The 26,586-nt window shown below is 35.3% G+C and overlaps 1 protein-coding gene and 2 pseudogenes across 2 annotated transcripts; 2 read left to right on the top strand and 1 right to left on the bottom strand.

Annotated features, from left to right (window-relative positions):
- The first annotated feature begins 7,127 nt into the window (after positions 1 to 7,127).
- LOC132799705 (pentatricopeptide repeat-containing protein At3g22470, mitochondrial-like) lies at positions 7,128 to 8,478 on the top strand (annotated as a pseudogene).
- A 2,635-nt stretch (positions 8,479 to 11,113) lies between these two features.
- Positions 11,114 to 14,745, top strand: LOC107412316 (pentatricopeptide repeat-containing protein At3g22470, mitochondrial-like; annotated as a pseudogene).
- Positions 14,746 to 19,908: 5,163 nt separating this feature from the next.
- On the bottom strand, positions 19,909 to 26,246 carry LOC107412331 (serine/threonine protein phosphatase 2A regulatory subunit B''beta). 2 transcript variants are annotated; one of them, XM_016020093.4, is made up of 13 exons: positions 25,640 to 26,246; positions 24,770 to 25,015; positions 24,465 to 24,570; positions 24,291 to 24,390; positions 23,801 to 23,906; positions 23,496 to 23,586; positions 23,106 to 23,247; positions 22,782 to 22,929; positions 22,495 to 22,604; positions 21,657 to 21,813; positions 20,930 to 21,055; positions 20,688 to 20,839; positions 19,909 to 20,435 (listed from the first exon to the last, which is right to left on the bottom strand). In XM_016020093.4, the coding sequence occupies exons 1-12, from the start codon at positions 25,787 to 25,789 to the stop codon at positions 20,699 to 20,701; spliced, it is 1,623 nt and encodes a 540-aa protein (XP_015875579.2). In that variant the 5' UTR covers positions 25,790 to 26,246; the 3' UTR covers positions 19,909 to 20,435; positions 20,688 to 20,698. The 2 variants fall into 2 exon arrangements, with proteins under 2 accessions (XP_015875579.2, XP_048324458.1); XM_048468501.2 differs by having other exon boundaries at positions 24,806 to 25,015; positions 25,640 to 26,243.
- Positions 26,247 to 26,586: the final 340 nt, after the last annotated feature.

Below are 26,586 nucleotides of genomic sequence, written 5' to 3'. Positions count from 1 at the left end.
TATAATTTGTGTTAATTGGTTATTTGAAAAATATGTTTGATGTGTTGAATATTTAGTAAATTTATATTTGGAATTTTGATGCCAAAATTGAATGGAATTAAATATTTGTACATTATAAAATATTTTGGTTTTATGGAATTTGAGATTTTGGTAATTATTATCAAATTTCATTGTTGGAATATTTCATAATGGAATATTTCAAAAATATGTTTATGTGTTCAATATTATGAGAATTTCTATCTAGAATTGTATTGCCAATTTATAATGTCTTTAATATATGTTTTGGTGCCAAAAGAATATATTTGGGAATTTAAAAAAATTGTGGTTTTGATTTATTTTAATTATTGCTATGATTATTATTCAATTATTGTGCACAATTATATGAATTAATTATATATGGAATTTATATGGTTTTCATATTACTGATTTAAATTGATTTTTGAGAAATTGAGAAAAATATGGATTTAAATTATTATGTTTTCAAAATATTTATGCATTGAAATATTAATGGCTTGATCTTATGCTAATGAAAAATTTGTATATTCAAATTGATGGATTTGAACTTGATGGATTTTAAAGTGATAGATTTATGATGAGGATTAAAGAAAAATGTAGGAATGTGAGTTTGAAAAATGGTATAATTCCCACGGTGAATTTTGGAAAAAATTGCGTATTTTAATAATAAAACTGGTTATTTGTTTTAAACGCACTCATACAGTATTGGTGTTCTGTACTGTACATGTGGATGAGTGCGCAAGTTATAATGTCTCCCGTGAGTTGCTATCAGACCGAGGGTTGTAACACCCCGTCCCGAAGCATGTCGGAATTTTTGCACGTTGACCGAGGTTGACCGTTGACCGAAGGGGTCAAAAGTTGACTTTTTGACCCGTTTGGAAATCTAGGTTGACTGAGGTACCGCTACGAAGTACACGTTGGCACGAGTGCGTAGACTGGTAGCACGTTGAAAACGGAGCTACGGTTTGAAAGTTATGAGCAAAACAAGTTGAGGTCCAATCTGTCCAAGGGGTGCCGGAGTTGACTTTTTATTCATGCAAGGTTGAGCGTTGACTCATGCATGGTTGTGAAGTTCTCGTCGATACGAGTCTGTAGACTAGCGGCACGTCCGATTTGGACATGTGGTTTGAAAGTTATGGACCTGTAGAGTTTTTCAAATACTGTATTATTTTAATATTATTTTGAAACGCTTATCGATGTGCCACGTGTGACTTAATGAAGGTGACCATGTGTCACCATGTTGAGAAGCCACATGTCAACCATGTGTAATATCAAATTATTTTTATTATTATTTTAAATAATAATATTTTTATTTTTTATTTAATTATTTTTATTTTTCCTTTTTCCTTTTTCTTTTTCTTTTCCTTTTTCTTTTCTTTTTCTTTTTCTTTTCTTTTCCCCACGTGGGAAAACACCTTTTCTTTTTCTTTTTTCCTTTTTTTCCTTCTTCTTCCCCGAGCCATCAAAACACACACGCAGAAATTTTTATCTCTCTCTCTCTCCTTTGACTCTCTCCCTCTCTCTGTTTGACCGGCGTTTGGCCGGATTTCAGTCGTTGGAATGCCACACGCACTGGACACCGGGGAATCCCACCTCGCCGCGATCTCAACCCCCAAATTTCCCAGCCTGTCGCCACCGGATGCGCCCAGATCGGGCCGGTGAAGCCGGCAGCGGCCGGTTATGTTTTTCCGGCGATTCTCGCCGATTCCGACCAACCCAGTCCGACCCATACCTCTACTCCACCATTTTCAACCCCTCTGAGTCCAAATATGGCCTCCAATCTCAAAAATGCGAAGCGGTTTGCGAGATACGAGGAATTGAAAACCGGCCGAAGCTTTCCGGCCACCTCCAGCGGAATTGGGGTCGATGGAGACCGGATTTGTAATCCTCGTCGCTCAAGCTTCGATTCGGTATATTATTCGCCTATTTTGGTTAACGTTTGTGTTTGACCCCCCGGGTACCGGGTATTATTTACCCGATTAAATTATTAATTTATTTGACTGTGTGTGAATTTTGTTCTAGGAGCACCGATGAGTCGTGGAATTGATCCCATGGTGGATCTTAGGTTAATTGCGTGCTCCTCGTACTTCGAGAAAATTGTGGTTTATGTGTTATCGATGTTTCGTACCGGTTTGATTAAATAAAAATATGTGGGATGGTAAGTGTGAGAATTTAATGTACTTCCTACGGTAATTTTGAAAAACGGTACGGTTGGTTAATAATGCTTATTTTTAGACGCACTCATACAGTATTGGTGTTCTGGTGTATGGACACGTGGTAGCGCGCAGGTATTATGTGGTTTAGCGCGCGGTTATTACTTCACCCGTGAGTTGCCATTGGACCGTGAGCAGGCAAGTTTGTTATTGTGCACAGCCGCCCCCCTCCTTGGCCGGGAGATGGTTTCAGCAGCGATACTGTCGGGACGCCGAAGTGCTGTTTACAGGTTTCTCTCTTTAACCCCCCCCCCCCCCCCGCCAGTCGGTGCTCGGGACGCTGGGTATCGGAGGGCATCACCGGTATATGGTGTGGTGCGTCAGGTGTAATTTGCAAATAATGTTTTAAACCCCAAAGGTGTTCAAAAATTGTTTACTATAATTTATTACATTTTAATTATATATTGGGGTATGTATTTATTTATTTATTGTTTATCAAATGGTTTAATCTCTTGGTTTTCGGGGAATACGTACATCGGGTTTTGTGAAAATGTTTTAAAAGGGGAACATTTCCAACGGAGTGAATAGTGAGGGTTTTGAGAGAAAGTATTACTTCAATTGTTTATTTATTTATTTAATTAATTGTTCGGTATTGATTTATTAAATCCTTTTATTTGGTATATCATTATATTAAAGGTGTTTAGTAGATAGGGTCACTCACTGAGATGATTAGCATCTCACACTCTTAAATTCCGTTCCCCTAGGTCCAGGTTGGAGACGTTGATTGTTCGGGGCGAGCCCAACGTCTCAGTTCGTTGCTGAAGGTTCAAGAAGTATTTCTTCCCTTTTTCCTCTCTATCCTGTATTACTTCTTATCTGTCATTTTATAAATTTCACATTTATCTGTATAATGCTCTGTATACTGTAATGGACGTGTAGTTGTTCTTTATGCATTGGGTTGCTGCTGTTTTTGTTGAGAAGTGCTGAAATTTGTGGAACAATTTGTAGTTCTATGGGAGGAATAAGGGGATGTTTATAGAAGTGTGTTTTCAGTGCAGGTAATTTGTGGTAAGTCCATCCCTTAGGAGAGGCTCTGCTGGATTTTCCATTGGAGGGTCCGGTAGGGTTTTCCTGGGATCAGGGCTTGTCTAGGGTTCCGGGGAGGAATTCTGGACGGGTCCTGACAGAGGGCAGGAAGTTTTATATAGTGCACATAAGCCGCCCCCCTCCATGGTCGGGTTGACGGTTTAAGCAGCGGCGCTGTCGGGACGCCGAAGCGACCGTATACAAGTTTTTCTCTTTAACCTCCCGCCAGATGGTGCTCGGGACGCTGGGTATCATAGGGCATCACTGGTATATAGTGTGGTGCGTCAAGTATTATTTCACTGGTAAATTTCTAAAATATAATTATTCATATTTTATGTCACTTATTTTAAATCAATGTTTTTAAAATGTATCTTGCCGTATTTTTATTATATAGATTGGTTGAATACTTTAAAATGAATTTTTATAATATTTTTACCACTTATTTTTCAGGACCGTTTGTAATTATTTAAATTATATTTTTGATACTGTTTATTTTAGTTTATTAAATCAAATTTTATGAATTATATATTGAGTTTCACTTTTATGTTATATTTCTTTAATGCAAGTATCCTGAATTTATTTTATTATATTTTATTCGTATTTGGATTATTTAAATTTTATTAAATTAATTATTACTTTATTTTTGGGGCATAAAAGATTGGGTTTTGCGAAAATGTTTTAAAAGGGGAACCTTTCCAAAGGAGTGAATGGTGAGGGTTTTGAGAGAAAATATTATTTTTAATTAATTATTATTTATTTACTTATTTATTCTTAATTAATCAAATGTGCTATAATTATCGTTACTATTATAATTGTACAGTAGATATGGTCACTCACTGAGATGATTAGCATCTTATATTTTTAAATTCCGTTCCCCTAGGTACAAAGATTGGTAGACGTTCGTCCGGAGTGAGCTTAATCTTCGTTGCTGTCGTATTTCGAGGAGTTTTCTTTATTTTCATTTATTTCTATTGTAATATTTCTTTCATCCTTATTGTATAACTTCCATACTTAATTGTACTCTATGAGGCTCTGTATACTGTCTTGGACATTTATTTATTGATTATGCACTGATTTCCTATTGTTCATTTGAAGTGCTGCAAATTTGTGGAATTAAATTGTAGTAATGTGGGAAGAATAAGGTGGTGTTTATAGAAGTGTATTTTCAGTGTAGGAAAATTATGGTAAGTCCAACCCTTAGGGGAGGTTCTGCCGGATTATCCATTGGAAGGTCCGATAGGGTTTCCCTGGGATCAGGGCTTATCTAGGGTTCCGGTGAGGAATTTCAGACGGGTTCTGACACAAAGTCTCCAGCTTTATATGTTTTGAAAAACTCTACGTGCGGAGTAACGTGGTAGGATACTGCAGTATCAACTATCCACTCGACTTCTTGGCTTGAAGTGCGAAGGCATGATTTTTCATGTGTGGAACAATATGCCACTTCTCCTCTGACAGTGACTAAAGTTTCACCATCCTTTTTCGGTTGATTGCTTTTTTGCCCTTGCTCTCGCAACATCTTCCTGCAGTACTTTTTCAAGTGTCCTTCTCGACCACAATAATGACACTTGTATGTTGGCCTCCTTCCATCTGTGGATCTGCCTCTACTTTGACTCCTGCCTTTCCCCCTGTCATGAGTACCTTTTTGCTGTCTCCCACATTTCTCTGTGACAAGGGCATGTGTTTAATCATTGCCAATGTCTTTTCTCTTGGCCTCCTCATTAAATAAGGCATCCGTTACCATAGCTATGGTAAGTTTGTCATTCGGGGCCGAATTGCTAAGAGAGACGAATAGTGTCTCCCAGCTGTCTGGAAGAGAGCTAAGAAGTAAAAGTGCCTGTTCTTTATCCCCTAGTTGTAACTTGACTACAGACAATTAGTTTACCAAGTTCTGAAACATACTGGTGTGCTAGGCTACAGAAGTTTCATTCTTCAACTTCAAATTCACCAAACGTCTCATCAATAAGGCTTTATTCCGAGTAATCTTAGCTTGGTACATGTCCTCCAATTTCTTCTAGAGGGTGTATGCATTCGTCTCCTATGCAACATGATGAAAGACACTATGGTCAATCCATTGTCGGATTTGATCGATCGTTTTCCTGTTCATCTTCTTCCATTCCACTTCTTTGGTGGGATCAGGGTTCTTTCCTTTGGCATCTAAGAACCAAACAAATCCTTGTAATTTAGAAGATCTTCTATCCGAGATCTCCAAACTGCATAGTTAGTTGCAGTAAGCTTGATCATAGCTCCCGAATGTGACTCGTCCATTGACATCTTGTTCTGCGAAAAATTAGAGCTGAATTTGGAAAAATGGAGTCCACCAATGCGTCCGGAACGGTAAAAAACATTAGGTTTGACTCTTCTCAGGCCAAAATCTGAATCTTTAAAATTTTAGGGTCAAAGTGCAATTTCAAAAAATTCTAGGCCAATCTGCAAATATCAAAACTTCTAGGAAAACCTGCAAATATAAAAAATATAAGGGTATTTATGTAATTTTAGAAAAGTCTTGGATATGTACTGATGTGGCTGATGATGTGGTAGACTGGCTGATGACGTGGCAGGGTGATGTGGCACGGCTTGGCTCCGAACTTGGCTTGATGGCTCGTCTCTCGGCTCGGCTTGGTTCGCTTCTCGTAGCTCGGCTCGGCCAGGGCGCGTGGATGGCGCATGTTGGTTGACTGGCGCGTATAAACCTGCACAGAAACTTTAACTGGAGCGTGGAAGTGTGTGCAGCAGTGGATGGAGGTCTAGCTGGGTTCGTTCTCTTCGTCTCAACGAGATCTACCTCCTAGTATGGTCCAATATTTTGTTTGAGTGCTTTGACGGCGAACTCTATATCTGAATCTTGAATCTGATACCATTTGTTGTGATCCTTTTATCACAAAAAATATACAAAACTAATACAGAAAAGTAAAGAGAGACAAAAGCACGAAAATTGAGGAAAAAAAGATGTATTATAACTATAAAATTTATGCACAAAAAAACTTCTCTCAGTCTCTCTCAAAAAATCTGTATTATTTATACTGTGTGTTGTGTGTTATAAGACTGACAATGAGCATCTATTTATAATGCTCTCTCTAGGGTTTCTAGGGTTGAAACCCTAATGGGCTTGGACTTTAGAAGATAAAAGGTTGGACCCCACAGATTTATCTATTTACAAACATGATTAGATTCATGATTTGAAATTAACATAAAAGGTCATTATCTTTTGGATTTTCCAATGAAACTTAATTATGTTTTTGAAGACCCTTTGATTTGTGTACTTAAGTGAACTGCTCATCATGTACTTCCATTTTGCTGTTATCAAAAATTGTTAAATGCCAAGAGAAAATTGTGTGTTTTGTTGCCTTTTTTCTTTCATGGCCTGAGTACTTCCTTTGTGAGGTTTGTGTGAACACTGTGAAGCGACCAGTAGTTCCATTACTGATTCCATTATCTCCATTTTCTCCATAAGCCAGTTAGTTTTGGGATTTCAAAAGTTAAAATACTCTTTTTAAGTTCCTCAGCAAATGTTCTTAATCTCTTAAACAACAAGTCAAAACCTAAATCAAACTCATAATTAGATAGGAATAAATAAATAAATAAATAAAACTAACCATATATGTTACCGTTCCTGGCCCACATACATTTAAAAGTTATAAAACTTCTAGCATGCTCATAAAAATTGAGTGAACACCTCCTCTTACCAACACCAACTGGACTAATCCCTGTAAGACCATAAGATCAATGTAAACAAAGCTGTCCAATAAAGCACATGTCCAACCAAATGATGAAATGAAGTCATAAATCTTCTTCAAATGTAACCCCAAAAAAAAAAAAAAAGAGAGAGAGAAAACAACAATTGTCTAATTTTGTTAGTCTAGTCAACCTATAAAAATGGGAGAATTGATATGGACTTTAAATGCTCTTGAAGTGGGTTGGTGCTCTTTGGAGTGTGCGAATGGTTTTCTAATATAAAATAAAACAACGTGGAAATAATATTGGAACTTGGAATGTGGTTGTTAAATACCTCAGCTGAGATGAAATTAAAATGGTCAAAAACAGAAAAAAAAAAAAAAAGTAATTAAATTTGAATCCTTTAGATTTCCGAAGGCATTGTGAAGTCTCATATCGGTTGGAAAGGGGAACGAAACACTCCATATAAGTGGATGTGGATACCTTTCCCTTGCGAGGCCTTTTAAAACCTTGAAGGCTGAGTTGTAAGAGGATTCCTCAAGTCCAAAGAGGACAATATCGCATGCGGGTGGTCTGGGCTGTTACAGATGGTATCAGAGCCAGTACCCGGATTGGTGTGCCAGCGAGGACGCTCGGCTCCAAGGGGGGAGGATTGTGAAGTCCCACATCAGTTGGAAATGGGAATGAAATACTCCATATAAGTGGGCGTGGATATATTTCCCTTACGAGGCCTTTTAAAACCTTGAGGATTGGGTTGCAAGAGAATTCTCCAAGCCCAAAGAGGACAATATCGCATGCGGGTGGTCTGGGCTGTTACAGCATTGTAAAGAAAGTTCCCCTGTCTGGAGATGGCTGTAGAAGCCCAAGGCATACGTGGTTGAAATTATGAATCAAAGAGGCATAAAACCTAGTGAGTTTACATACAATTCACTCATCTTCGGTTACTGTTTTGCAGAAAGAAGTTGATGAGGCAAGAAAGGTTTTCGATATGATGCTTACCAAGACTTGCGAAACTAATGTTTATGCTTCCAACATTTTGATAAATGGGTATTGTGATAATAAAAAGAAAGATGAAGCAATGAGAACTTTTTGAAGAAACGTCTTCTAAAGGACTAATTCCAAGTGTTGTTACATACGACACTCAAGTAGGTGGCTTCTATGCTGCAAGGAGAATACATGTTGCTTGGGACCTGTTTTATAAAGGTGATGGTCAGCTTCCAAATCTCCAAACTTATGCTGTATTACTGGATGGCCTATGCAAAAACCAACAACTTGATGAGGCAATGGAATTATTTAGTGAAATGGAAGAGAAAAAATTGGATCTTGATATGGTGGTCTACAATATCCTAATTGGGAGTTTGTATAAGGCACACAAAGTTCAAGCTGCAAAGGATCTCTTTTGTAGCTTATCATCAAAAGGATTAATGTGAGGACTTATAATATAATGATCGATGGACTTTTCAGTGGAGGAAGAATAAGTGGAGCTATTGACTGTCGTTTAGAAATGGAAGAGAAAGGTTACTTTCAGATAGTTGCACCTACAATACAATGATTCGCGGGCTTATCACCAATAATCAAATATCAAAGGCATGTTTGTTGATTTGATGTATCAACCGCAGTCATGTTTGTTGATTTGATGTCTAAAGGTGAATTCGATCTTTCATTGGAGCCGTTGACATGATAGCTTTTTAAGGTCTATCTAGTGCTTTGAAAAGTGTGTTTCCACAGTTTCATTGAATTCTATAATTACTTTTCAAGTCACTGGATATCTGACCCAAGTAAAGTTGATAAATGATGTAAAAAAAGAGAAAGAAGAAACAACCACCGTCCGAATTTTGTTGTTGAAGCCAACCTTTGGAAAGAGTTTTAACTGCTATGAACCATGCTTGCTCTTGAAGTGCTTAAGGATATCTATGGTGAAAGTGATAACTTTCTATTATGTCAAGGATGTCTATGGGATTCAAAATCTAGAGTTTTAATTTTGTCACAATTACGGAAATACCTTGTCAACAAATGGTGTTCTTGGAGGAATATTGATGCTAAAGAGTTTTAACTTGCATGTTTTCAACCTTACACTAAATGCCTCTGACCAGCCAATGCGTACAACTAATTAATTTGCTAAATCTTGGCATGCAATTGTTCTATACAAATGCAGCCTATTCGATTAATGAAAAGGTTACATAAATATTCTATACATGGGTACGCTTTTGTGTTAGCGTTTAAATTGAGAGTATTGTGATTGATCTTACTTCTCTCTTCTTTTACTTCCTCGAGAAAATGAACCCTAAATTTGATTTCTTAGAGAGCAGAAAACCCTGACTAGAGATTTTATTCCAGTAGAACATACTTACCATATAAGAAAGCTATATCAAAAGAAAAGTCTATAATGAACAAAAGAAGACAGAAGAAACTGATATCAAACATTAGAAACGTGTTCACCAAACTGGATACAAAGTTAATCACAGTAATAAATTCTTCACTTGTTGCAATAGGAAAAATTATAGGTTAAAAGGTTTCAATTCAGATTAATTTTACTCTGATTGACAAAAATTTATGAGTTTCATATCGTTAGTTATGGTAAGCAGTATTTGAATGATACATTTGGAATAAAACAAAAACAGAGAAAAGGATACATAAAAAGGAAAGAAAAGAAGCCGAGTAAGGTGTTCGTAAAAAGGAAAGAAAAGAAGCTAAGTAAGGTGTTCGAGATCTGGTTGCTTCGAAACCAGAATTTTGTTTGTGTAGCCAAGCTTTGGAAAGAGTGATTGTTGCTGCCAACTTTGAATGCTTTTGAACTGGTTTCTGATGCCTATTATCTACTTGTTTGAAGATCTCATCATGCACTGTCATTTTGCTATAATGAAAAAATGAGAAATGTGAAGGGAAACTTGTGTGTTTTGCCTTTACTTTTCACAACCTGAGCACTTCCTTGTATGAACACTGTGCAACAAAACCTAGTAGTTCCACTACTCATTCCTGGACACTATTTTCTTCAAAAGCCAGTTAGTTCCTTGCATTTTGCTTGAACGGTCTTGAAGTAACATGATTTAGGATTTAAAATGTTAACTACTCTTCAGTTCTCAGCAACGAGTGAAAAGAAATGAAGCTAAATTAAAATCCTTCGAACATATTACCAAGGTGTCATATAGTAGTAATTCCCTTGCATACGCTAAAGGAAAAATTATTTAGTAGGGCCAGACGTATATCCCAAACCGACCTACCATATTATCATTCCTTTAGGCAGTGATAGTCGTAATCGCTAAAACCACAAACCAAAAACCAAAGCCAAATATTGGATTTTGCTTTTCAGTCTTATACAACATGCCTTTCAATTTTTATTTTTTATTTTTTAAAAAAAAAAATCATATAGCATAAACTTGAAAAGATTTCAAAGCAGCATGATTTAGTCGTCGCTTGTTAGCAATGGGAAAAAAAATGCAATTGTGTTATCATGTAATGGGTTCTCAATACTCCCAAAAAATGTTATCATGTTTCAGCTTAACATCTAAAACAAAGACTATCACGTTTCCAAATTTATTGAGCATTAATGTTAAAAGTTTAAGTACAAAGTTCTCAAATACCAATAGATGGGAACAATATGTATAGTTTTACTTTATTTACCAAAAAAAAGAAGAAGATGTATTGCTTTGCTTATTTTATTTATTTATTAATTATTATTATTATTATTATTATTATTTTTTTTTTTTGTGAGTAAATTCCTTACTTTATCTCCCCTAACAAATGGGAAATGGGGATTTCAGCCATGCCGGATAAAACCTGGCTCTAGGGCTTGTGGCCATGTCTATGAATGCTTATTCCTATAATGGTTTTGAGTTTGTATCTCTATCTTTTAATTCGAATTATTTTCAAGAAACAATGTTGGAGGAGATAGCTCAGTTTAGACAATTTTAAAAAAAACTTTAAGCAACTGATTTTAGTTCTCAGCAATATGAAAAAAAATGTTATAGTTTCCAAAGGATATTAATACAAATATAAAATTTGAGAGATGGAGATCAATTTAAATTAAAAATCCTATACACCTTTCAATACTATATAAGACTTCCTCATGAACTAAAAATAAAATTATATATTTTCTTAATACCTGTTATGTTTCAGCCAAAAAAAAATATATATATATTATATATTTTCTTAATATCTGTTCTTGTTATGCGATTTGCTTCCTTATAACACAGAGAGAACAAAGAAAAAGGATTTAGTAATATAATAATAAAAAAAGTAGCACGAAGGCGAGAAATAATACTGCGTCGTTTCTGGGTAGAAGCCAGTGGGGGCAAATTTGCCGCTTTCGTGAGAAAGCGCACAGTTTTCCTTATTTTTTGAAGACCCCATTTGAGCTTTCCTCAATATTCGGCCTGAACGTGCTAAAGATGCTAACGAATGCTTGTAGTTGTAACAGTAGAGGTATGTGTTCTTCTCCTTATTTATTGAAAACTCTGCTTGTTCATATCCATTCTCAATCGTCTCCTGATACCCATAGACAAGTAAATCCCAGTAAATTCATAAAAACACTTAGGAAGTTTGATCATCTGGATAACAATGAGGATAGTATTGAAGAAATCAATGATCTTGATAACGCTGTGAGTTTGTTCAATGGGATGCTCCGGATGCATCCTCTGCCTTCTAGTGTGCGTTTCAATTAATTGTTAGGGAAAATTGCGAAAACCAAACACTATTCCACCGTAATTACTTTGTATAAGCAAATGGTTATGCTGGGAATTGAGCCTGATTTTTTAACCCACAATATTTTGATTAATTGCTTCAGTCATTTGAAGTGTATGGATTCCAGCTTATCTATCTTGGGGAAGTAATTCAAACTTGGTTATGAACCGAATGTTGTGACCCTAACCACCCTAATAAATGGGTTTTGTCTTAATGGTAAATTGGTCGAAGCATCAAAGTGCTTTCTCAAAATGGTTGAGGAAGGTTGTAAGCCCGATTTAGTTAGTTATAACACACTGCTAAATGGGTTGTGTAAAATGGGCAAAACTAATGCAGCTATTGAGTGGTTTAGGAAGATGGAAGAAGAGATTTGCAAGCCTGACACAATTACCTATAGCACCCTGATTGACTGCCTGTGCAAGGATGGGCTGGTTTCAGATGCCATGAATCTTTTTTTGGAAATGACCAGCAAGGGTCTTGTTCCCGACGTTGTTACTTACAACTCCTTGATTCAGGGAGTGTGCCAATCTGGCCAATGGGAAGAGGCTATGAAATTGTTGAATGAAATGTTAAGCAAAAATATTACTCCTGATATACATACTTTCGGTGTCATAGTTGATGCACTATGTAAAAAGGGGATGATTGTAGAAGCACAAGACGTGGTTGAAATTATGAATCAAAAAGGTATCAAACCTAGTAAGTTTATATACAGTTCACTCATTTATGGTTACTGTTTGCGGAAAGAAGTTGATGAGGCAAGAAAGGCTTTTGATATGATGGTTACCAGGGGTTGTGAAACTAATGTTTATGCATACAGCATTTTGATCGATGGGTACTGTAAGACGAAAAAGACAAATGAAGGATTGACACTCTTTCAAGAAATGTCTTCTAAGGGATTGATTCCGGATTCTGTTACATACAACACTCTAGTAGGTGGTTTATGTGCAGTTGGGAGAACGGAAGTTGCTTGGGAGCTATTTTATAAGATGCAAAATGATGGTCACTGCCAAAACTCCAAACTTATGCTGTTTTACTAGATGGTCAATGCAAGAACCAACAACTTGATGAGGCAATGGAATTACTCACCGAAATGGAAAAGAAAAAGTTGGATCCCAGTATTGTGATCTACAGTATCCTGATTGGAGGTTTGTGTGATGCCGGAAAAACTTGAAGTGGCAAAGGATCTCTTCTATAGCTTAACATCCAAAGGATTACAACTTGACGTGAGAAGTTATAATATGATGATCGGTGGACTTTTAAGTGCAGGACAAATAAGTGAAGCTATTAATTGTCGTACAGAAATGGAAGAGAAAGGTTACTTTCCAGATAGTTTCACCTATAATATAATGATTTGTGGGCTTATCATCAATAATCAAACATAAAAGGCGCTGGAGCTTAACAAGGAGATGGTGGAGAGGGATTTCTCTGCAGATGCATCAACTACAGCCTTGTTTATTGACTTGATATTTAAAGGTGAATTAGATCCTTCTTTGAAGCTGTTGACATGATAACGTTCTTATAGTCTATCTAGTTCTTTGAAAGGGTGTGTTTCAGTAGTTACATCAAATTCTATTATTGCTTTAGAAGTCCTAGGATATCTAGCACCTGAGGAAAACAAGAAGAAAGAAGAAACAACCACTGTCTGAATTTTGTGGTTCAAGTCAAACCTTTGGAAAGAGTTTTAATGCTATGAGCTATGCGTGCTCTTGAAGTGGTTATGGATCTATATGGTGAGAGTGAAAGTTTTCTATTATGTGAGGGATCTTTGGATCTTGGAGATTTAAAATCTGGTGTTTTGCTTCTGCAAAATCATTTCATGTACAATTACCCTGTCAACAATGGTATTTCTGGAGGAATATTGATGCTAAAGCAAATCAGATCTCATTGGTTGGCCAAATCACAAATAAATTTCTTTGTTTAACTTGTATTTTTTCAGTCTTGCAGTAAATGGCCAGCCAATGCCTACAACTAAATCTTGACATGCTTTCTACACGAAATGCAACTTTTTCAATTAATGTAAAGGTTGCATAAATATTTTATGCATGCGTTGGCATTTAAAATCAGAGTATTGTGATTTTTCCCCCCCAATTAGAACTTGAATCCTAAATATGATTCCTTGAGAGCAGAAACACCTTTTTACCGGAGATTATATGCCAGTGATACATACCGTATAAGAAAGCTATAACAGAAGAAAAGTCTAGAATGAACAGTAAGAAGACAGAAGAAACTGCTATCCAACTTTAGAAACATTTTCACGAGACTGGCTACAAAGTTAATCACAGTAATAAATACTTGGCTTCTTGCAGTAGGCAAAATTATAGGGGATAAGGTTTCAATTCAGACTAAATCGACTATGATTGACAAAATTTTAGGAGTTTAATATCTTTAGCAATAATAACTAAGCTGTATTTGCATGATACACTGGGAATAAAACAAAAACAGAGACAAAGATGCATAACAAGGAAAGAAAAGAGGCTGGGTAGCGTGTTTGAGAACTGGTTGCTGGGAAACTAGAATTTTTTTTGGTGTAACCAACCTCTGGAAATGTCAACTTTGAGTGCTCTTGAAGTGGTTCTGGTGGAGATTGGAGAGTTCAAGCTTTCTGTTTTGTTGAGGTTTCTGGTTTTCAATCAGGAGTGGTGCTGCCTGACATGATTATAGAGAAACTAAGGCTGTCGTTATGTTTGGCATGGCACTAAATGGTGCATAGGAATGAGCTGTTTTTACTTGCTGAGTTCAAAAATATTTGATGCACAGGGCAATTGATTTGTGAATCCAAATGCAGGAGATAGACCTTTATGCCGTGTAATAATATTTACTCTCCAAGCCTGGATAGCTTAAAGAACTTATTGATTGCTTTATTACATTTTTTTCCCCCGGTTGAATGTTAAATTAGGGCGTGGGGATTTATCTATTTGGAGGCATTGTTAAACTCAAGACCTGAGGTTTAACACCAAAGATCATTGCCTTCTAGTTTGTCCAATGGGGACAATTATTTTATGGCTTTGAAGGCCCTCTAAAATGGTGATTTGTGCCCATTATCTACTTGTTTGAAGAGCTCGTCAGTCAATGTCATTTTGCTATAATGAAAAATTTGTGAAATGCGGAGGGAAACTTGTGTGTTTTGCCTTTTCTTTCATCACCTGAGTACTTGTATGAACACTGTGCAACAAAACCTAGTAGTTCCTACTCCTGATTCTTTGACACTATTTTCTTCATAAGGCAGTTAGTCACTTGCATTTTGCTTGAATGGTGTAGAAGCAACATGATTTAGGATTTAAAAATGTTAAACACTCTTCAGTTAGAGAAAAATTCCCATAGTTTTCCTAGGTTATGAAGAAAGAAATGCGACATGAAAGAACATAAAGAAGTTTAATTTAAAATACTTTTAGACTAGTTACAAAGGTGTCATATAGTAATTTACTTGCACACTACAAAGGAAATTTTTTTAAGTAAGTTGAGATAAATTTGAAAAGGTTTTAAAGTAACATGATTTAGTTATTAGTATTACTTATTAGCATTTAGTTATTAGTATTACTTATTAGCAATCAGAAAAAAAATATGATTGTGTTTCAGCCTACCATCTGTAAAGATTACCATGGTTCTAAGATTAAGAGCATTAATATTATAGTTTATGTACAAATTAGTTGCTAAATACTAAAAATGAGAACACTAGGGATTGCTTTACTTATCTTCCCTTACATATATATATATATGGTCAACAACAATAACAATGTCACTATGTTGTGACCACCAAAGTTGTCCAATTTAGCACATGTTTATGTTCTGTTCAGTATTTTTGGTTCTTGGCCCTGGGTTTAAAATCTAGAATTCTACTTCTTGATAAAATTTATAAATAAACTGACATAATTATATGTATATACATATAAATATATAAATCACACGGTTTTTTTTTTTTTTTTAATAAATATTTTCTAACATAAAATAAAACCACATGGAAATATTGAACTTGGAATGTTGTTAAATACTCCAGTAGTAGATAACACATCCTTTGAGTAACACATAGAAAGCAAAGACGCTTTCATTGCAAGTCCTCATCAATTTCTAAATCAAGCCAAAGCTCAAACTTTCCCCTTTTTCCTTTCTCGGTCAAATTCATTCAATAAAAACCAATTACTTGAATTTAATATATTATTTTTTTTAACAACTAAATAAAAAATGCTGCAGGAGAATGTTGGAGGAGATAGCGTAGTTGAGATAAAGTTGACAAGGTTTAGGAGCAATAAGAATTTTTAGTTAATGAGAAAATGCTATGGTTTTCCGAGATCATCAATGCAATATAAAATTCCAAAAAGTGGAGATAAATTTAGACTTAACATCATATAGACCTCCAAAGATGTCATAAAAGTAATATCCAAACCTATTATAAAATCCATAAACAATCAAAGAAATTTGTAAGTTTCTATACTAAGAGGTGGTTTATGTGCACTTGGGAGAACAGAAGTTGCATGGGAGCTATTTTATAAGATGCAAGATGATGGTCAACTTCCAGATCTCCAAACTTATGCTGTTTTTCTGGATGGTTTATGCAAAAGCAGACAACTTGATGAGGCAATGGAATTTATTCAGTGAAATGGAAAAGGAAAAATTGGACCTTGACATTGTGATCTACAATATCCTGATTGGGGATTTGTGTAAGGCTGGAAAAGTTGAAGCTGCAAAGGATCTCTTTTATAGCTTATCATGCAAAAGATAACTACCTGACGTGTGGACTTATAATATAATGATCAATGGACTTTTTAGTGGAGGAAGAATAAGTGAAGCTATTGATTTTCGTTCAAAAATGGAAGAGTAAGGTTACCTTCCAGATAGTTGCACCTACAGTATAATGATCCGTGGACTTATCACCAACAATCAAACATCAAAGGCCGTGAAAGGATGTTGGAGATGAGTTTCTCTGCCAATGCATCAACTGCAGCCTTGTTTGTTGATTTGATATCTAAAGGTGAATTAGATTCTTCTCTGGAGCCGTTGATATGATATATCTAGCTCAGTGAAAGACGTGTTTCCATAGTTTCATTATATTCTATAATGGCTTTTCAAGCCCTTGATATATCTGACCCGAGAGAAGTTGTTAAATGGAGAAAAAAGAAAAAAGAAGAAAGAAGAAACAACCACTGTCTTAATTTTGTGGTTCAAGCCAACCTTCGGAAAGAGTTTTAACTGCTTTTAACTATGCATGCTCATGAAGTGGTAAGTGGTCATTGCACATTCTGTCCAGATGTGGTGCTTGTAGAAATGCTTGCAAAACATTTTTCTTTTACATTTGCGTGTAGAATAAATGCTTGCAGTAGTTGTATGCTTTTATCTTTTCATTCTCGAGCAGCCTCCTCTTCTAATACTCATAAAGCCCAGAAGTTCCATGCCGGCAATGACTATGATAAGGATGATGGTAATGATCTCAACAATGCTTTGAGTTTGTTCAATTCCATGCTTCTATTGCATCCTCTGCCTTCCGTTGTGCATTTCAACCAACTTCTGGTGAAAATTGCAAGAATGAAAGCATTATTCGGCAGTGATTACTTTGCATAAGCAAATGGGTATGTTTGGAATCCTGCCTAATATGCATACTCTCAATATTTTGATTGATTGCTTTAGTCGTTTGAACCGTATGGACTATCGTTTATTTGTGGATGGTAAGCTATTCAAACTTGGTTATGAATGGGATGTTGTGATGCTAGACACTCTAATAAAGGGATTTTGCCTGAACAGTAAGTTTGTTGAGGCACTAAGATGCTTTTACAGAATGAAAAAGGGAGGTTTTGAGCCTAATATACTTACCTATTGTACAATACTCAATGCATTATGCAAAATGGGAAAAACTAGTGCTGCCATTCAGTGGTTTTGGGAGATCGACATGAGGATTTGCGGGCCTGACATAGTTGCTTATAGCATGGTCATTGACTACTAATGCAAGGATGGGTTGGTTTCAGATGCCATGAATTTCTTTCCGGATATGAATAACAGGGGGTCTTGTTCCCAATGTTGTTACTTACACCTCCTTTATTCGGGGAGCCTGCCAATCAGGCTAATGGAATAAGGCGAACAAATTGCTGAAGGAGATGGTAAGTAGAAAAATATCTTTAAATATACAAACTTTCGATGTCTTGATTGATGCACTATATGAAGAGAGAATGGTTGTACAAGCACAAGACGAGGTTATAATTATGAATCAAAGAGGCATCAAACCTGGTGAGTTTACATACACTCCACTCATCTATGGTTATTGTTTGCTGAAAAAAAAAATTGATGAGGCAAGAAAGGTTTTTGATATGATGGTTACCAAGGGTTGTGAAATTGATGTTTATGTTTAAAATGTTTTGATAAACGGGTATTGTAAGAAGAAAAAGACGGGTGAAGAATTGAAATTCTTTTTAGAAATGTCTTCTAAGGGATTAATTCCAGATATTGTTACGTACACCACTCTAATAGGTGGTTTATGTGCAGCCAGGAGAATACATGTTTTGCTCGGGATCTATTTTATAAGATGCAAGAGGATGGTCAACTTCCAGATCTCCAAACCTATGCTGCTTTACTGGATGGTCTATGCAAAAACCAACAACTCACAGAAGCCATGGAATTATTAAATGAAATGGAAGAGAAAAAATTGGATATTGATATTGTGATCTACAATATCCTCACTGGAGGTTTATACAAGGCTGGAAAACTCGAATCTGCGAAGGATCTGTTTTGTAGCTTATCATCCAAACGCTTACAACCTAAAGTGAGGACTTATAATTTAATGATCGATGGACTTTTCAGTGGAGGAAGAACGACTGAAGCTATTAACTGTTTTATAGAAATGGAAGAGAAAGTTTACCTTCCAAATAGTTTCACCTACAATATAATGATTCGTGGACTCACCACCAATAATCAAGAATAAAAGGTAGTGGAGCTTAATAAGGAGATGGTTGAGAGGGTTTTCTCTGCAGATGCATCAACTGGAGCCTTTTTTATTTATTTGATATCTAAAGGTGATTAGATCCTTCTTTGGAGCCTTTGGTATGATGGCTTTCTTAAAGTCTATCTAGTTCTTTGAAAGGTGTGTGTCCATAGTTACATTGAATTCTATTTATTACTTTTGAAGTCCCTGGATATCTTCCCAGAGTGAAGTTGTTGAATTGAGGAAGAAAGAAGAAACAATCATTGTCTGAGCTTGATCGTTGCAAGGGAAATAATTATAGTTGCTATGAACTATGGGTGGTCTTGGAATGGTTATGGATCACATGGTGAGAGTGGTAAGTTTTCTATTCTGTCAAGGGTCTCGGATCTTGGGGGAACTCAAATCTAAAGTTTTCCATTTGGACATAATTATTAAGAAATTGTTAAAATATGGATGTGAAACAACAGGAATCACATAGACTATTTAGGTCTTTCATAACCAAAAGTGCACAACAAGAAATAGATAACTTTTAACGCTCTTAAATTGTTTCAGCTGCAAAGAGCAAAACCTTTGAGCAACTCATAGCATGCGAAGGGGCTTCCCTTACAACTCCTACCAGTTTCGCAATCAACTCTCGGTACTACATTACTGCTGCACATCATATCTACCCCACTTACCAAAGCTCAAATTGTCCCCTTCCACACTACAATATTTCATTCAACAAAAGCCTATTACTTGCATTGCCTACTTGTTTTCTTTCTATAATTATAAGAATTAAGAGTTCAAATTTCCAACTTCCAAGTTACTATTTTTTAAAAAAGTAAATAAACAAATAAATAAATAAGAGAGAAAAATGTTGGGAAGAAAGCTCAGTTGAGATAAATTTAAAAAGGTTCCAAAGCACATGATTTAGTCTAACTAATCCGAGAGATTTAGTTTTCTGAGTTCCAATATACAGTATAGAATTTCAGAAAAGGAGATAAATCGAATATTAAAATCCATTAGATTTCCAAAGGTGACATTAAGTGATTCCCAAACGAATCATAAAAATAAATAACCAAAGGAAGTTCTAAGTTTCCGTACTATTTGGGATTTCCTCAACTTAAAAAATGATATAAAGAAAGATGAAATTTATAGTGACCAAAGGAAAACGAAAGATAACATTTCTATAAATATATAAAAACTTAATAATATTGCATTAAAATAAAACAAATCAAAAGTGAGTTACTGCCTGAAAACAAAAGAAACAAAAAACCAACAAAAAATAAATAAATAAATAAGGTACATGCTCCTGAAGTTGCATTCTCAAGAGGGCAAGGTACGCAGAGCTAACAGTTATTGCATATAACGAGAAGCAAAATCTAGGTGTGAAGCAGCAGACAAGCACGCAACTACATATAAACAACATGGAAATATTCAACTTGGATAATCAATTGATAATAAACAAAATCTAACCCAAAATTGCTTGGCAAAAGAAATATCTGAAACCACCCAACAAATCTTACAAATGAAAATATCTAGCTTAAAAACAATTTTCCGGGGAAAAAAAATGGATATAATTGATAACTTACAACTACAAGTTAACAAAAGTAGAGAAGGGGTGTGGGGAAGGGTGTTGAATGTTCTTAAATACTTTAAGCTGGTTCTGTTTAATCACTTGCCTGCAGATAGCAAATCCTTGAGCAACTCATAGGATGTAAGGGGTCTTCCATCGTCACTCATCATTTCTCAATTCACGCACACAGCCACCTCAATATTATTACTGCTTGCCACATGATATCTTCCATACTCCAAGCTCAAACATTCCCCCCTTCCACAGGGTTGTAGGTGTCCACACTACAACAGCTCTTCAATATTTGATCCTATGAGTTGACAGTTTTCTGACAGCCAGTTTAAAGAAGAATTTGAAACTTTCTTATCAGCGCCTGCAGCAGGAGACAGCAAGAAAACCAATGTGAAGTTCACCATATGAGATAAGATACAAATACAGAGCAATTAAAACAAATGTCCACACAGTATGACATATTCTGTGACATTTACACCATCCTATTTAGAGAAACACAAGGGATAGTTACTGTTCCTAGGATGCTCCAGTATTCTGGTAAGAGGCCAAACTATATTTGAAAGCTAAGTTGCACAGTTAAAGAAGAAAAATGTTGGCTACTAGAGTAGCTTACTCTGATGGAACCTAGAACGGAGCCTCGAGTGATTCATCCCAAACTTCTGCACTGCCATTGGAGGCATCTTCTACATCTTCTTCCATTGAGAGCCTGATATATTCTCTATGTGCAAAGCGGTCCCACTCAGTCAAGGTTGGATTTTCACGTTCCTGTTCACATCACATCACCCTCAAGGCTGTCACCAACAATGGGAATAGAAAAGTACTCATATGAGGAATTAAATGATGTATTTCACATACCTGACGGATGAGAAATGGATCACGAGTTTCAAAGGCCATAAACTTATTAAGGTTGAAAAGAATATTGAATACACTTCCTGAAAGTTTGCAGCCTTTCAGGTCACGAAGGGTGATATAACTCTCGTTCTGCAAAATAATTTCATGTCAATTACAGTAAAACCCTCTCAACAAATGGTATTCTCAAAGATATTGTAAGATTGAAAACATAGAAGTTGAACAGGCAAATTCTTATAAGTTGGTCAATCAAGGAGATTGGCTAATGATGAATTCAGTTTGTCACTGCTTGGCCAGCCAATGCCAATAACTAATTAATTTGCTAAATTCTGGCATGCATTTTTTATATACAAATGCAACACTTTCAATTAATAAAAACGCTACATAAATATTTTACATGTGTACTTGTATGTCAGCTTAAGTTGCAGATTATTGCAATTGATCTAACTTTTCTCTTTTCCTTCATCGAGAAAATGCACCCTAGATATCATATGATTTCTTCAAAGCAGAATGCCTTCTAGAAAACTTGTTTAACAAAGATTGTATGCCAACTGTACATACTCACCAAACACGAAAGCTATAACAAAAGAAAAGTCTAGAATGAACAAAAGAAGACAATATTGATCAAAAGCAGAGAGCATTTAAACTTAAAAAGAGTTCCAATGTTCCACAGACACCATAGCAAACAAAAGAGAACTAAAAATCAAGAAAACCATAGAAGAAAAGGCAAGACCTCTGGTCCAATCATGTCAATTATCTGGCACAATATATCCTCAAAGAGAACAGGCTCTTGAGCCATGCATTCCATTCGATGCAATTGCTCCTCATAAAAGAATTGAAGTTCATTCCGTGTTAATACTCCATTTCCATCCAAATCTATGCACTTGAACCTAACAAGAAAATTTGAAGTCAGAGTGCTAGTATACCACTGATAACATAATTAATTCGGTATAAGATATAAAGCATTCAAGGTAAACTCACTTACTAGAGAGAATATTCACACAAATGACAACAAGAAGTTTAATTGGCAGCTGCTTATAGAATAAGTTGATCCCCTACCCAACACTCATTTGAAAAACTAAGAGCACACTGATTACATTCCAATTAGGGTTTGCAGATCCATCTCTCTCCCCACCCCCTTTAATTTGGATAAAAATGATGATGATTTATACAAATAAGATCGTAACAAATAAAAACATCATTTACCACTAATAAAATACTGCATAAGAAATGTCTGTCGCTATTTGCTTCCATACAAATCTAAAATATGTATCAGTGTATCCACCCAGTAGAAGCTATCTACTGTCGAAATAAAATTTTCCTCTTTATTTTTTTACCCTCTTAAAGCACACTAGACTAACTTGGTCGAAGCATTGAAGTTACCTAAACATATATAAAGAGATGAAAGAAAAGGAAAAACTAAAATGAATAAGGAATTCAGATCTCCAGCAAATGATTTTTCAATTAGGTGTTAAGTTTTGTAGTTCAATCAGTTACAAATCTTAATTACAAGCCTGACCCTTGTGATGTAGTAATCTAATGAATAAAACAGATAAGAGGAGCAAACTTACCAGTACTCAAGACTAGGCTCCGATGATTTATCCTCCTCTGACAGTATGAAGTACACAAAGTCTTCATATCCCATCTTTCCTTCAACCTTACTAGTAAACTTTCTTGGGACCTGAAAAATGAAATAGAACAAATTTAAACCCAGCTAATACTAAAAATGCAAAGTAGACATTAACGGAGAAACGAAGAACAAGGACCAAGATTAGGAGATTTAAATGAAGCGAACTTGTCTTTTAAACAGCAGGTAATTTGGTCTGGGGAACAAAAGCATCACATGACTGACACGAACCTGAGTAAATATTCTATCGACAATCCGGTAGGTAAGAGCATGGTTACCATATCTGATAAGGTTCTCTTTGTCGATCAAGAAATCGTGATCTGTATCCAGCTCCCAAAACTTGCAGTATATTACATAAAAATGTTCATAAGAGAAGTACCTGTAACATCCAACATAAAAAAGGGGTAACATCAGAAAGATTGATACAAGATATTATGTTAAGAGTGCAGTAGAATGCACACTTGCAAATATGCATCATGATTTCCCTATTTCACATGACCAAAACATTCATCTATTTAAAGCAAACCAAGATAAGTACTCATCCAGAATGTCAACCTCAAAACTTTGTTGATGTCCTCTTCTTCATCTGCATGTTGCATTGCATCAATTAGGTTTCCACGTTTCAACTCCCTGAGAGTAAGATGACCATTCCCAGCTCTATTTACATAGTAAAATATTCGGTATATTACAGTTTCAGCTGGCCAATGATAATATCTCAAGTTAAATTTACATCACAAAAAAGAGAAAACGAAAATAACATAAAAAATAAATTAAATTCCTGGCTTATTATAGGGAAGTTTATAGGGGAAAAGAGCAAATTCTTTGAGATCTGAGCCTTCTTGCATGATTGGGCACAGTTAACCAAACCAAAGCGCAGAAAGTTACTAAAAGTTGCATCAGAAGAAAGATAAATTTGAAAGGTTGATTGATAAAGATAGAACAAACCATATCTGTCCTGAAACTCAGGGGTGCTCTGTAAAAACTCCAACCCAGCATGAGTGGCCAATAGCTCTCGAAGCACAGGTTTAAAGTCATCCTAGTATCAAACCAAGTAAGAGCAAAAGGAATTAAGGTAGAGGTAATTAGAACAGTTCCAAAAAGGGAGGAAAAAATTCAATTCAGACTAATTTGACCCTGATTGACAAAATTTGATGAATTTCATATCTTTTGCAACTGTAAATGGTATTCGCATGATACATTTGGAAAAAAACAAAAACAGAGAAAAAGATACATAAAGGAAAGAAAAGAACCTGAGTAAGGTATTTGAGATCTGGTTGCTTCAAAATAGCATAAATTTGGGTTGCAATATCCATTGTCAACATGTTTCCATTGATCCAATAATCAACAAATGCATCCCTACAAACATAATAGTTAAAAACTTTCAACAAATGCATCCCTACAAACATAATAGTTAAAAACTTTAAACTTAAAACAAAACAAAACCAACAACAGAGTTACAAGAAAAAAGTAATATAGATATGAGAAAATCCTGATTTTGATGGATCTTTGATCTTTGCCCACAAATTGATATAACCCAGCCAAAATTGAGACACAAAAACTAAAAAATAATAGAAAATAACAAACTTCACAGCTAAATTAGTGTGAAAAACACCAGAATGCAGTTCAAAAAAGGATAAGTTATCCTATTAGGATACAGAAAATGTTCAGTACCTCATCATTAAAAACACTACAATGTTAAAAATCAATCTTTCACCAATAATGACAAAAAGTGCATGGTACCTTGACACAAATCCCTTGCCACTAACATCAATCTTTCTGAAAAGAGCTGTAGAGAAGAATGATGGCAGCTTGCAAACTTCCTTAGTTACTGATTTAAAATCTGACATACCAAAGAGAGGAAAAAGAGTTTAGTTAATGGACCATTTACATACACATGTCTCAAGTATTTCTCACCATTTATCTGTAGTCCATTCTCATGGCCATAGAAAAACTGATCGACTCTAAACAGAATCTGTTCCTTAAGCTCCTTTGGAGGAGGACGACCACTTTGGAAATAAAACTGCAAGCGGTACAAGGATTTATGTTAGTAATAATCATCTACATGGTTGTAGAAGAGTCAGGTCAAGCACAGACAAGAGAAACAATATAGGAAAAATAATTAAAAAAACAAAACAAAGGGTAAAAAGAATGAAAAAACAAAAAGAACTGGCAAAATACTGCCAACTAGAAAACTCAAAAGTTATTAGAGTTTTTCACACCTGGGGTATCAATTCTTTAACTGGCTCACTAACTACTTTCAAGGGAGAACCTAAATTAGAAGGTCCTGGCCCCCTCTGTTTCATTACGCGGGGGGAGCCAGATGTACTTCTCGGTGAAAGTGGAGGTGCACTGCCAGCAGGAAACATGGAAGGCAACGAATTGCCTGCATTGGCATGCGGACTAGAAGAGTTTCCAGGGACATTTAAAGGAAGACCTGCCTTTGCTTCATTAAGCAATGATGTTACCTACACCATAACTCATTGAGTTAGAAAACAAACAATATACATATCTATATATGTATAGTACCTTTAGGTAAACTACCAAAACGGTTGGTCTTGCCAACTTAATATAAAAACAATGTATTTTCCTCAAAGCCCTCTTGCTAATTTTATCACCATCACTAATTTTCATTTTGCATATCAAAAAATGTTCTTTATACATATACTATTCCTACAATCGCAATTTTTTTTTTTTTTCATTTTTGTAAACTTTAAATAAGATTTAAAACTGCTTGAAAATCAATTTATATCAGATACCAAACTAAGAACCCCATGCCAAAAAAAAGCACCCAACGCCATTCTTATTAGTGGAAAACTTCCAAACGTATAAATTATATGAATTAGCAATCAAATTCTACCAAATTTATGTGTATATATAAAAACCAAAAAAAAAAAAAGAAAAAAGAAAAAAACACAAACACATACACATAAAAGGACGCACAAAAAGCTCGCAATTGAGAAACCAAATAATGCACTCATAAAATTCACTAAAATTAACGAGATTTATAACCAAAAAAAGAAAAAAAAAGCGACGCAAAATTACGTGAATATTGATTTGCAAGAGCAAGGAAGGAGAGGTGTAACAAGTACCAGACGATTAGTATCAGGAAGAGAAAGCCAGTTGTCAAAGAGGGTCTCCACGAAAATCGGATTCGATTTGAGTGCAAAAGGAGACACCTCGTTAAGTTGCAAGAACTCGGCTTCGAACGACGCTGCATCGCTCACGATTTCCATACTCATCGAAACACATATAACAGATCACCGAACCTAGATTTGAAATCGCAAAGCTCAAAAAGGTTTAATACTCCAAATTCCTTTTTTTTTTTTTTTTCCTCACAATTTCTAATGTGGATTTAAGAAATGTCAGTTTTTTTTTTTTTTTTTTTTTTTTTGAAGCTGTGAGAGTGATAGAAAACCCTAGATTCTTTTTTCTTTTTTTTCTTTTTTTTGACTTAGACGTCCCTTTTCGTTTCGTTCTAAGAGACGGAGAGAGAGAGAGAGAGAGAGAGAGAGAGAGAGGGTTGGATGTGATTGGGCAGAGAGAAAACCAGGGGGAAAGTCAGGGAAAATGATGGAAAATTTTTGGGAGATAGATGGATGCAATTTTCAGATTGCAAAACAAAACGATCTGATAGGAAACTTCAAAATTAAGATGAGAAAATTAGATTTGTAAAATAACACCTGAATTTCTGAAAAAAAAAAAAATTTGGTTTTCAATGAAGTAGTAGTGCACGTGTCCTCCATGTGCTTAGCATAAAAACTAACAAATTACTATTTCCAAACTTCTGTTATATATATTTGCTTGAATAATATTCGTAAAAGTAAAACAAAAACAAATAAACAATGTAAATTTATCTAATAACTGAATAATAAAAAATAATATTCGTAAAAGTAAAACAAAAACAAATAATCAATGTAAATTTATCTAATAACTGAATAATAAAAAAAATATATTTATATATATTACATAGAGAAAAATATTTTTAATCTCATAAATCTTTACAAATTCGAATATTGAATTATACTATTAATTATTT

Source organism: Ziziphus jujuba, chromosome 10 (genome assembly GCF_031755915.1).
Source record: "Ziziphus jujuba cultivar Dongzao chromosome 10, ASM3175591v1".
NCBI lineage: Eukaryota > Viridiplantae > Streptophyta > Magnoliopsida > Rosales > Rhamnaceae > Ziziphus > Ziziphus jujuba.
Note: the sequence above shows the minus strand (reverse complement) of the source record. Positions and strands in the feature narration are given on the sequence as shown.